This window comes from Sprattus sprattus, assembly GCF_963457725.1.
Source record: "Sprattus sprattus genome assembly, chromosome: 12".
Lineage (NCBI taxonomy): Eukaryota > Metazoa > Chordata > Actinopteri > Clupeiformes > Clupeidae > Sprattus > Sprattus sprattus.
Genome location: NC_137910.1, coordinates 18,926,092 through 18,938,591, shown reverse-complemented (window position 1 = coordinate 18,938,591; position 12,500 = coordinate 18,926,092). Strand labels below are relative to the sequence as shown.

The 12,500-nt window shown below is 44.5% G+C and overlaps 1 protein-coding gene across 2 annotated transcripts in view; it reads right to left on the bottom strand.

Annotated features, from left to right (window-relative positions):
- camkmt (calmodulin-lysine N-methyltransferase) overlaps positions 1-12,500 on the bottom strand; it is a 118,363-nt gene that overhangs the window by 18,800 nt on the left and 87,063 nt on the right. For both annotated transcript variants that reach the window (XM_080848685.1, XM_080848686.1), the window contains exons 7-8: positions 4,020-4,086; positions 1,368-1,442 (exon numbers count right to left, since the gene is read on the bottom strand). In XM_080848685.1, coding sequence (XP_080704811.1) covers positions 1,368-1,442; positions 4,020-4,086 — 142 coding nt within the window. The remainder of the gene's footprint in view (positions 1-1,367; positions 1,443-4,019; positions 4,087-12,500) is intronic.

Here is a 12,500-nt window from a genome sequence, read left to right as displayed (position 1 = left end):
ATACTTATTCCAACACACACACACATTCATGTTCACTGAAATGTATTAACAACCACACATACACAGTCGCCCCATACACACATACACACTACAACATTCTCTCTCTCTTTTAGTTTTTCTCACACACCGACACAAACCAGACTCCCTCCGTCTCTCTCTCTCTCTCTCTCGCACGCACGCACGCACGCACGCACGCACGCACGCACGCACGCACGCACGCACGCACACACACACGCACACACACACGCACACACACACACACACACACGCACACACAGAAGAGCATAAAGTACCCCCTATTACCTGCACAAATGCCTCTCTTCCTGCATCTCTGTTCCTTTCACCTGCGCATTACCCACCATTTCCCTGCCATTAGAATAATGTCACGCTCTACGCATCACTCTCATCACCATACACACAGGGATCATGACAGACACATACGCACACAAGCACAAATACACACACACACACACACACACACACACACACACACACACACACACACACACACACACACACACACACACATACATACAGAGCCTACTACCTACCACCCAAATCTTCAGAGGCATGTATTCAGGCCCTCCACTACACACACACACAAACACACTAACACACTCTCACACACACACACACACACACACGCACACACACACACACTAACACACATGTGTGTAAGGAAGAAAAGGAAGGATAGACAAAAGAGGTGTAAAGACTCACTATAACAGACATGACTATATGCTGCATGGACAACTTGTGGTGTTACACTGTGGATTGAGGACAGATAATTACGCCCCCCCCCCCTTTTCTTTCTCTAACTTGCTGCCTAAATTAAATGCATGTTTACCTGGTACACCTTCATCTCTCTCTCTCTCTCTCTCTCTCTCTCTCTCTCTCTCTCACTCTCTGTCCTGCTGCTTACCTGAACTACATGTTTGCCTGGTGTGACTTTTTCACTCTCTCTCTCTCTCTCTCTCTCTCTCTCTCTCTTCCTCTCTCTCTCTCTTTCCCTCTCTCTCTCTCTCAGTGTCTGTCTGCCTGCGCCCAGGCGTAATTATTTGCAATTTGCCTAAGTCATCCATTTGCTGGGACACCAAGCATGAAAAAGGCAATTTCTAAAAAAAGAAGGGGTGAAGGAAAGAAAAAAAAAGAAAGAGAGGAAAAAAAGAGGGGAGGGAGAAGCCTGTTGAAGGGGAAGTAAGGCGGCCAGCAGGGCCCCAGCAGACAGGAACCATCTGATAACCATCCTCTGTGCTGGGGGGGAACAATAGCACCGTGACTCCCTACTTTTCTTCCAGTGGCTGCAGACGTGACGAGGCAGGGGTCAGAGCTCAAAGGTGAGAGGTGAAAGGTGAAGGTAAGCTTACCAGTCAGCACACATCACCACATCGAAGCAGCTCTCCAGCGCAGACACATCACTCTCACTGTCCCATCGTACCACCCTGCAAACAAAAGACACTGTTAGAAACAGACAGTGTGTGTGTGTGTGTGTGTGTGTGTGTGTGTGTGTGAGTGAGAGAGAGAAAGAGCCTGCATTTCACATTCTGTAAATATCAGCTAATAAGGTGTTTGTCTGAGGGGGACAGTATGGATGGGTACCTGCTGCACTCCAGTAGTGTCTCTGTGTGTGTGTGTGTGTGTGTGTGTGTGTATGTGTGTGAGTGTATATGTGTGTGCGTGTGTGTGTGTGTGTGTGTGTGAGTGTCTGTGTGTGTGTATATTTCTGTGTGTTCGTGTGTGTGTGTGTGTGTGTGTGTGTGTGTGTGCGTGTGTGCGTGTGTATATGTGCATATGTGTGTGTGTGTGTGTGTGTGTGTGTGTGTGTGTGTGTGTGTGTGTGTTTACGCGCGCACATGTGTGTGTGTGTATATGTGCATATGTGTGTGTGTGTGTGTGTGTGTGTGTGTGTACACGCTTGAGGTGACTGAAAGTCTGACTTAGTGGCGGTCAGTGCTCCGGTCATCTCTCAGGCGTGGCAGTGTCAGGGCGGCAGGCTAAATGAGCGGGTCGGTGGCGATTCAGACGGACGTCCTGGTCCCCGCTGGGTGCACACAGCGAGCCCATCGCCACGACAACGCATTCATTGCCACTGCCACCGCCTCCTCGGCTAAATGTTCGGTAATTGTTGGCGGCTGAAGATCTTCCTGAACATCACCACGGGAGGCCCATCTCATTCCACACACCTCCACCCCCTCTCATCAATCTCGCTCATCAATCTCTCTCTCTCTCTCACTTCCTTTCTCTCTCCATCCTGCTTTCTAAGGTCAACCCTTCTTGGAGGGCCACAGTCAGCTAAGGTTGATAAAATACACATTCTCTACCTCCACTTCATTGTATTTCTCTCCATCCGTCATTGTGTAGTTCTCTCTCCCTCTCTGTCTGTCGCTCTCTCTCTCTCTCCCTCTCTTTCTCCTCCTTGTCTTAAGAGCTGGGAGATGGGTTCCAGGCCATCGCATCTGATTATTAATTAGCCATTATTAACACTCGGTAAACAAAAATTATGTCTTGTGGAAATACAATCTTAGTGCTCAGCAGGGGAGCTACAGGCTATTATCCGCTGACTTGAGAAAGCGAGTGCCCCCCACACCTCACACACACATACACATACACACACACACACACACACACACACACACACACACACACACACACACACACACAAACACACCCTCCCCATCCAATTGCGCATGACCTCAACCCCTCTCAAACCGTGTGTTCTGACAGGGGCCTTAATCTGTAAAGAAAACAATCAAAGTAATGCAAGCCTAATTATACGTTTTCCTCTTTCTCTTCCTCATCCCAGTGGAAATAGACAAAAGGGAGGTGCGGGGGGTAAGGCAGGAAATAGTGTGTAAAGGCGTGAAGGGGGGGGGGGGGGGGGGGGGGCAGTATTTAGATCGCTGAAAAGCTAAATGACTTTTGAGAGGTAATTCTGCCTGTTCCATGCATCTATCTTTAACTGCGAGTGTTCATTTTGCATGTGTGTCAAAGGAGCGAGCACAGAGTGTATAGAATGTCTGTGAGTGTGTGTGTGTGTGTTTGTGTGCATCTGTCTGCATGTATGTGCTTGTCTGAGGGTGTTTGTGTGTGTATTAGTGTGTGAGAATATGGGTAATTGTGTGTGTAACAGTATGTGTGTGTGTGTGTGTACCTGTGTGTGTGTCTTGCGAATGAGGCCCTTCAATCAAAGCTCCGTCACTTTGCCTGCACACACACTGATACGCCTCAATCAGGCTAACACCCTTTGTTGTCATGACGACATGGGTCAGGGGCCACTATGTCTTCGGTACCTCTAGAGACCCCCAAATTATCACACACATAATCTCACACACCAACTCCCCACACACACACACACACACAGACACACACACACACACACACAATCTCACACACATTTACACAGAATCCAACATTCTCTTTTCCTGTGTTCTAGGAAAATAGTTAGTGATTTGGAACGGGGATGGTGTGAAGAGTTTTGTAGCTTGATCAGTGATTGATGGTGATCTTCCGAGGCAAATGGCGACGAGGCGTAATGCAGCTGAGCCAGTTCTCTCTGACGCCTGTTCTCATGCCATTTGGCGATTGGGGAAGATTTGGGCTTGACACTTCCACTGGATCCTCACACTCACACACACACACACACACACACACACACACACACAGATGCAGACACACACACACACACACACACACACACACACACACACACACACACACACCCACAGACACACACACACACACACTTTCCCCAGAAGCAGCCCTGTGACCCGTCAAACTGAGATTACAGCATCTAATGGATGAGGCTGACGCAAATGCATCGCCACGGCGATCTCACTGTCACCGCTCTCATCAGCCGAGTGTGTGTGTGTGTGTGTGTCCTCAAAGCAACCCCTCTGCTGGGTAGGGCAGACATCTCTCTCCCACAATCCCCTGCGGCATTTGGGTTGGAAAGGTGAAAGGTTGACAAGGGTTTGCGAACAGGACGGGATGGCAACTGTTGCCACGGAAACAAATCTTACCGGCTGGAGACGTCAGTGCAGGTGAAGAGTCCCGCTCGTCGATTCCTCTCGATCACGCTGCGCACGTCTGATCAGGGGGGTTAGGGACAATGACAAGTACAGCACACACACACACACACACACACACACACACACACACACACACACACACACACACACACACACACACACACACACACACACACACACACACACTTGAAACACCTTATTAGCCAGTATGGCCTGTGCCCACAATCACATTCTCACTCCGACATCAGTGCACACACACACACGGCTTGAAACCAATCAGAGATGCAGGCCTGCAATTATATCCACACTCCCAAAAACAATGCTACACAGTCAATCATGCACAAGAGCCTCCCTACACGATACACACACACACACACACACACAACACACATCTATAATCACAGGGAAAAAGAGGTGGATGTGTCTACAGTACAGAGTTTGTACTAAACAGCAATATGACCTACAGAATGGTGTATAGTGAGGGGAGCCTTAGTTAACACTTTCCCTTCACTGTCCTTCAGTGACAAACACAAGAACTCACATCGAATAAAAGTCATCCGTCTGAGATTTAAACTCACACACACACACACACACACACACACACACACACACACACACACACACACACACACACACACACACACACACACACACACACACACACACACACACACACACACACACACACACACACACACACACACACACACACACACACGCGCGCGCGCGCACCAAACCAACACCAAAAGCCTTTTAAGATGTGACTCTGGGATTTAAAAACAACACCTGCCGAAACACTCACCCCTAAAGCACATAGTGCACACATTCTCAACAAACCCTGAGACCTTTGCATGAGTTTCATCGTCCACAAACACCAACAACAACAACAACAACAAACCAGCCCAGGCACGACTCACACCGAAAGCACACACACTCTTTCATGATCACTCCTCACATCGTATCAAAAGCACACACACTCTTAAATGATCACTCCTCACACCGTATCAAGAGCACACACACTCTTTCATGACCACACCAATTGGCCCTGGCTAGCCGTGCCATGCGGCCGCATATAATTAATCTGGTTTAAGGCGAAGGCAAGGGGCAGCTCCCTCACACCCACACACACCCACAGACACACACACACACACAGCAGCAGCACCCTTCCCCGAGGTCGATAATAAGGCTTGGCCATTAGCATGTAATGACTAGGGCTCTGGCTGGCCTGACTGGATGAAGGGCTAACATATAATTAGCCGGGTTTAGAGTGAGATGGCTACATGCAAACCTGGTTAAGGCGCAGAGGCTTGTTAAAGACAGCTAATAGTGTGTGTGTGTGTGTGTGTGTGTGTGTATGTATGTGTGTGTGTTATGGAGAGAGAGAGAGTTAGAGAGAAAACTGGTAAGAGGGAGTGGGTGTGAGTAAGAAAATTGAGGCTTTATTACATTGTGATTTTTTCATTTTTATTGATGGAATAGATAAAAATCACCAATTTTGCTAGGGCTTTAACATTGCTATTAATTAATATGGTTATAAGTTATAACAATAAAACTTCTTTGAATTTACATCAAATCGAACGGAATAAAGCTGAAATACTAGAGAGAGGGTATGGGAGAGCAATATTGACAAAGAGAGGGCGGCAACAAAAAGCAACACTGTCTATATACTATTGATTGATTGGCTTATTGATCCTTGTCGTTTGTGAAACAAATTTTACCGTGTCAATGCAGCTCTTTTTCCTTACGATTTGAGACAGCGTTAAAGGCACCAAATAGACAAGGCAAAAGAAGAGAAATCATCATGACGAAAGTGAACATTTCGAAAACAAACACTTAATCTCTACCCCTCTACCCTCCCTCTTCTTGTGCTGCTCAGACTCATCACCTGTGTTCTACTGTTGGACTGATGTTGAGGAGGACCAATCCCTGTCTTTCAGATGCTTTGAGTTTCTAACTGGTTAAAGTCAGAGGCTTGCTCAGAGAGCAGAATGGAACAGGCCTGTAGTGCTGTCCATGATATCCAATGATCCTGTCTGACAGCCTGTGGGAACATGTTTATCCATGTAGAGACTTTGGAGTGACAACAACAACAACAACAACAACAACAAAAACAAGACTAAAGCTGAAGCTTTACAAGAAACTAAACTTCATTATGAAATAAGGTCTACCCCCCCTCTATCTCCCTCTCTTCCTCCTCCTCTGTCTCTCCCTCTCTATCCCTGTCTCCCCCCACCTCTCTCTCTCTCCCCCTCCTCTTTCTCTCTCTATCCCTCTCTCTCTCCCCCCTCCCTGCATCGCTAGCCTGATTGCACAGATGATATGGACGGATAGATGCCTGAAAAGCAACTCATGCAAAGCAGGCCGCGAGCGAGCCAATCGATCAGAAGGCTTTTAACCTGAATCCAGTGCAGCCGCATCGCTACACGCCCCCCCAATAATCAGCCACGCTGGGATTGATGTCAGCGCGCCTATTAATAGACTCTTTCTTCTGCAGTTTTAAGGTAATTCAATTAGGATCTCTCTCTCTCTCTCTCTCTCTACTCTGGCTGAGAGCAGTGGGTAAATCTTATCCACGGTATGGACGCAAACAGATAGCCGAAGCGTGAGACAATCCCAGATCAAAGAGGGTTTCTGTGGAGATTGATCCCCCTACACCCACACACACACACACACACACACCAATGCAGCATTTCTCCCTCGCAACATATGTGTGTCATGAAGAAGAGTTCATCACTCTGTCTTTCTCTCTACTCTCTCTCTCTCTCTCTCTCTCACACACACAATACTCAATCACACGTGAACACTTTAATCTCATCATTGGGATCTTGGATCTTACTGGGGGAGAGGTCAGTATTGCCCTGAGCTGTACACACACACACACTTGCTCTCTGACACACATCCACATGCAAGGAATCTCTCTCTCCCACACACACACACACACACTTGCTCTCTGACACACATCCACATGCAAGGAATCTCTCTCTCCCACCCACACACACACACACATTTGCTCCCTGACACACATCCACATGCAAGGAATCGCACACACACACAAACAAACACACAGTGTGACATATATTTACAGTATAGATGAAACGCAAAGCTCCACACTGTACCACAGCACCCTAGGTCAATGGACTCAGATATGTGTGTCTCTCTGTTAAGGTATAAAACGTGCACAAATTTAACTGATGAAAAGGGGCCTCCTTTACAAGAGAGAGTGTGCATGTTTTGGCCATTTGTGTGCTACTGAGTCTCTTGGTGTGTATGTTTCTGTGCGTGGGTGAGTGTTTGTGTGTTTGTGTAAGAGAGATTTTGTGTGAGTCTGCACTTTCTAATAACTTTATGAGTGCCAGTGTGTGTATATCTGTAAGTGTGTGTGTGTGTGTGTGTGTGTGTGTGTGTGTGTGTGTGTGCGTAGACCTTTAAGTGTTTGTGTGCCTTATGAGTGTGTGTGTGTGTGTGTGTGTGTGTGTGTGTACGTATGCAATAAAGGTGAAGCACATTCGCCCTTCAGCTGCTCACCTGAGGCAGGCACAGTCATTTATCAATCAGACTTAATGGAAAAATTTCAATTGATTTTCAGTTTGCAATTCAAGGTCAGGTGGGAAGGCTTCAGACACCGAGCACTGATAAACCAGCACTTCATTCTCCAATAGCACTCTCCTCACAATCAAGCTCTCATTCACTGTGTGCCTATGTGTGTGTTTGTGTGTGTGTGTGTGTGTGTGTGTGTGTGTGTGTGTGTGTGTGTGTGTGTGTGTGTGTGTGTGTGTGTGTGTGTGTGTGTGTTTGTGTGTGTATGTGTGTGTGTGTGTGTGTGTGTAGGCAAAGAGGAGCTAAAGAACTGAGTGACTGAGAGAAACTGAGGAAAAGGACTGCGAAGGAGAAAGATAAATGGTTTGAGGAATAAAATATGAAGAAAGGAAAAGGAAAGAGAATACAAATGGGACATGAGTGAAATACAAGCATAAAGCAAAAGCACTTACTGAAATGTTTGTGTGTGTGTGTATCTGTGTGTGTATTTGTCTGTGTTAAGTGTGCATGCGTGTGTATCGGTGGATGTTCAGGTGTGTTGAGTATTTCTTTATGGTGTGTGTGGACATATGTGTGTGTGAGAGAGAGAAAGAGAGGGTGTCCCCATATATGTGTGTATACAGTATGCACGAATAGGCATCTGTGACATTGAGCAGCTGTGCATGAGAGCTTGAGGGTGTGTGTGTGTGTGTGTGTGAGACTGTGTGAGTGTGTGTGTGTGTGTGTGTGTGTGTGTGTGTGTGTGTGTGTGTGTGTGTGAGTGAGTGTGTGAGTTGACCGATGAGGCTTGGGCCATGCGTCTGAGCCACCTATGACAGATGCATGCTGGTAATCCCTGTCCAGAAAGTGGGCTTTAACTAGCTGAGGGAACAAAGGCAAGCAACACATCCGCAATTGAACACCCCCTGGTTTGCATCGCCTCACTGACCGCCAGCCGCACATCCACATCCCTCACTTTCACTGGCATTAACTACAGCTCAGGGTCCTCTTTTAGGCGGCCAGGGAGGATGCCTGTCAGAAAATCTGGTCTGACTCCACACACATATAACGCACAAATATAAACAAACAATTAAACACACACACACACACACACACACACACACACACACACACACACACACACACACACACACACACACACACACACACACACACACACACACACACACACACACACACACACACACACACACACACACACAAACACACACACACACACACACACACACACACACACACACACACACTAACACTTACACACACACACACCTGCAATTGCCATTATTTGGGCCAACTTGGTTCTAATGTCAACTTGTGACATTAATGAAACACGCAATAAACACCATTACATCTACTGAACAATATAATATAATATTCAAAATATAACAATACAAAACTAGAAAATGCATTTCCTGAAGGAAATACCAGTGCATGAAATGCAAAAGTTAGGAAAGGAAGAAGAAAAGAAAGAAGAATGAAAGAAGGAAAGAAGAAAGGAAAGAAGAGTGGAAGAAGGGAAGAAGAAAGGAAAGAAGAGTGAAGAAAGGAGAGAAGAGAGGAAGAAGGAAAGAAGAGTGAAAGAAGGAAAGAAGAAAAGAAAGAAGAGTGAAGAAAGGAAAGAAGAGTGGAAGAAGAAAAGAAAGAAGAGTGAAGAAAGGAAAGAAGAGTGAAAGAAGGAAATAATAGTTGAAGAAGGAAAGAAGAAAGGAAAGAAGAGTGAAAGAAGGAAAGAAGAAAGGAGAGTGAAGAAAGGAAAGAAAAGTGAAAGAAGGAAAGAAAAGTGGAAGGAAAGAAGAAAGGAAAGAAGAGTGGAAGAAGGAAAGAAGAGTGAACAAGAGTGAAAGAGAAAATGAGTGAAAATATTGAAAAAAGGAGATAAAAATGGAGTGAAGAAGAGAGATTGAGTGTGACAGAAAGTAGACTGAGAGGGATAGAGAGATAGATGGAGAGATGGAGAGAAAAACTAGAAAATGCATTTCCTGAAGGAAATACCAGTGCATGAAATGCAAAAGTTAGGAAAGGAAGAAGAAAAGAAAGAAGAGTGAAAGAAGGAAAGAAGAAAGGAAAGAAGAGTGGAAGAAGGAAAGAAGAGTGAAGAAAGGAGAGAAGAGAGGATGAAGGAAAGAAGAGTGAAAGAAGGAAAGAAGAAAAGAAAGAAGAGTGAAGAAAGGAAAGAAGAGTGGAAGAAGAAAAGAAAGAAGAGTGAAGAAAGGAAAGAAGAGTGAAAGAAGCAAATAATAGTTGAAGAAGGAAAGAAGAAAGGAAAGAAGAAAGGAAAGAAGAATGAAAGAAGGAAATAAGAAAGGAGAGTGAAGAAAGGAAAGAAGAGTGGAAGAAGGATAGAAGAGTGGAAGAAGGAAAGGAGAGTGAAGAAAGGAAAGAAAAGTGAAAGAAGGAAAGAAAAGTGGAAGAAGGAAAGAAGAGTGGAAGAAGGAAAGAAGAGTGAACAAGAGTGAAAGAGAAAAAGAGAGTGAAAATATTGAAAAAAGGAGATAAAAATGGAGTGAAGAAGAGAGATTGAGTGTGAGAGAAAGTAGACTGAGAGGGATAGAGAGAAAGATGGAGAGATGGAGAGAAAAAAAAGTAGAGAATGGAAGGTGTCTTAATGTTCCTAGTTACAGTTAAATTGAGAGGGACAGAGAAGAGGTTCCTTTGATTTGGCACAGGTGTCAGTGAAGCACAGGTGCAAGCCAGTTTAAAGACCCTATTATGATGTCATAATGGCCCAATGTAAGTCAATGGGAAAATTTAGATTTGTTTTTATTTAATATCTTAAAAAGTATAAAGTTTAGAAAAGTGAAAAATACATAGCATAAGTGTCCTTTACAAGACCTACGCGACAACGTTTGAATGAAGTTTCTACGTTAAGCGGTTCGGGCTGAATTAATCGCAGAAAAAGGTGAGAAGAATAAGAAGAAGAAGAAGAAGAAGAAGAAGAAGAAGAAGCCTAGGAATAACAATACAGGGCATTTCATGCACTGTAATAAGTAGAGAATGGAAGGTGTCTTAATGTTCCTATACAGTTAAATTGAGAGGGACAGAGAAGAGGTTCCTTGGATTTGGCGCAGGTGTCAGTGAAGCACAGGTGCAAGCCAGTTTAAAGACCCTATTATGATGTCATAATGGCCCAATGTAAGTCAATGGGAAAATTCTGATTCGTTTTTATTTAATATCTTAAAAAGTATAAAGTTTAGAAAAGTAAAAAATACATAGCATAATGTGTCCTTTACCAGACCTACGCGACAAAGTTTGAATGAAGTTTCTATGTTAAGCGTTTCGGGCTGAATTAATCGCAGAAAAAGGTAACAAGAATAAGAAGAAGAAGAAGAAGAAGAAGAAGAAGAAGAAGCCTAGGAATAACAATACAGGGCATTTCATGCACTGTAATAACAATAACCCTTTGGTCTCCACGTCCTGCCTGAACAGAATAGCTCTCAGTGCTCTCAGGGAAGAAAGAAGGGAAGATGAGATGAAACGAAAGAAAAGAAGGAAGTAAAAAAGAAAACAGAACAAATGGATACATTCCATCCCTACACTCCTTTCGTTGCATTTCTGCCAGTCACCCTGCCATTCTTTAAATTACCGAACCAGTCAATGCAGCATGTGTGTGTGTGTGTGTGTGTGTGTGTGTGTGTGTGTGTGTGTGTGTGTGTGTGTGTGTGTGTGTGCATGCATGTGTGTGTGTAGTGTGTGACTCTAGGCCTGGTTGAGACCCATTGTCTCAGCTGGGAGTGATACCTCATTGAAGGCCTGTTGTGGTTCATAGCTTACATTCTTCCCACTTGTATCCACCAAGCAATTGTGTGGTGCATGTGTGTTTTTCTTTTTCAATACCCTGTGTGTGTGTGTGTGTGTGTGTGTGTGTGTGTGTGTGTGTAGGGTGAAAACAGCTTTAAGGCATCAGCAGCTTCACACAGCCACAATGGCACAGAATGACGACGTGTAGAGTAGTTACTCGTCTGATCTACACACACCCTGTCTTCAGGCGCTCTTGTCTTGAGGGCTACACTGAGGCGGACTTCACTGGAAGAAAGATGGATCTGCTCACCAGCTAATCAGACAGCAGAGGGGGCTACTGACAATCAATTTTATTTTTTTATATTTTGTATTGTATTTGTTTTTAATTAGTTTTTATCAACCAGTTTAATACACATTGTGATACCATTTGTATGTCTATATTAGTTTTCTTTCTTTTTTGCATCTAAAATACTTCATTCATGTATATAGTGTATGTGATTATTGAACGTGTGTGTGTGTGTGTATATATATATATATATTAATATATATACTGTATATATATTAATAACTGTGACACTACGGACATCATAGAGAAAGACACGTGCAAAAAAACACGCATACACACACCCAGAAAAGTGTTGATTGTGAGGTCTCCAAGCACAGAGCAAGGTCTATCAAATTATTTTTTACCAAGGTTCTCCATTATTAACCCGTCAATGTATCTTGGTTCACTAGTTTCTGCCTAATGGCCAAAAGTCTAGCCTTGAATCTCCATCACTCTCACACACACACACACACACACACACACACACACACACACACACACACACACACACACACACACACACACAAGCTCACAAACACACACACACACACAGGCAAAGTCATACCAACTTAAACAACTCACATACTCACACGACGACCACACACACACACACACACACACACCTATAAACATATTCATTCAGATGTGCATGGTCATGCATACACATACACAGAAACACACAAACATACACAGCCACAGTCTGTGTGTGTGTGTGTGTGTGTTTCCATGTTTATCTGTGTGTGTGTATGAGCGTGAGTCTGTGTGTCTATGTGTGTGTGTCTGAGTATATATGTGTGTGTGCATGATTTTGTGTGCATGATTATGTGTGTCTGAGTATCAGTGTGTGTTAGTGAGTGTGTGTGTGTGTGTGT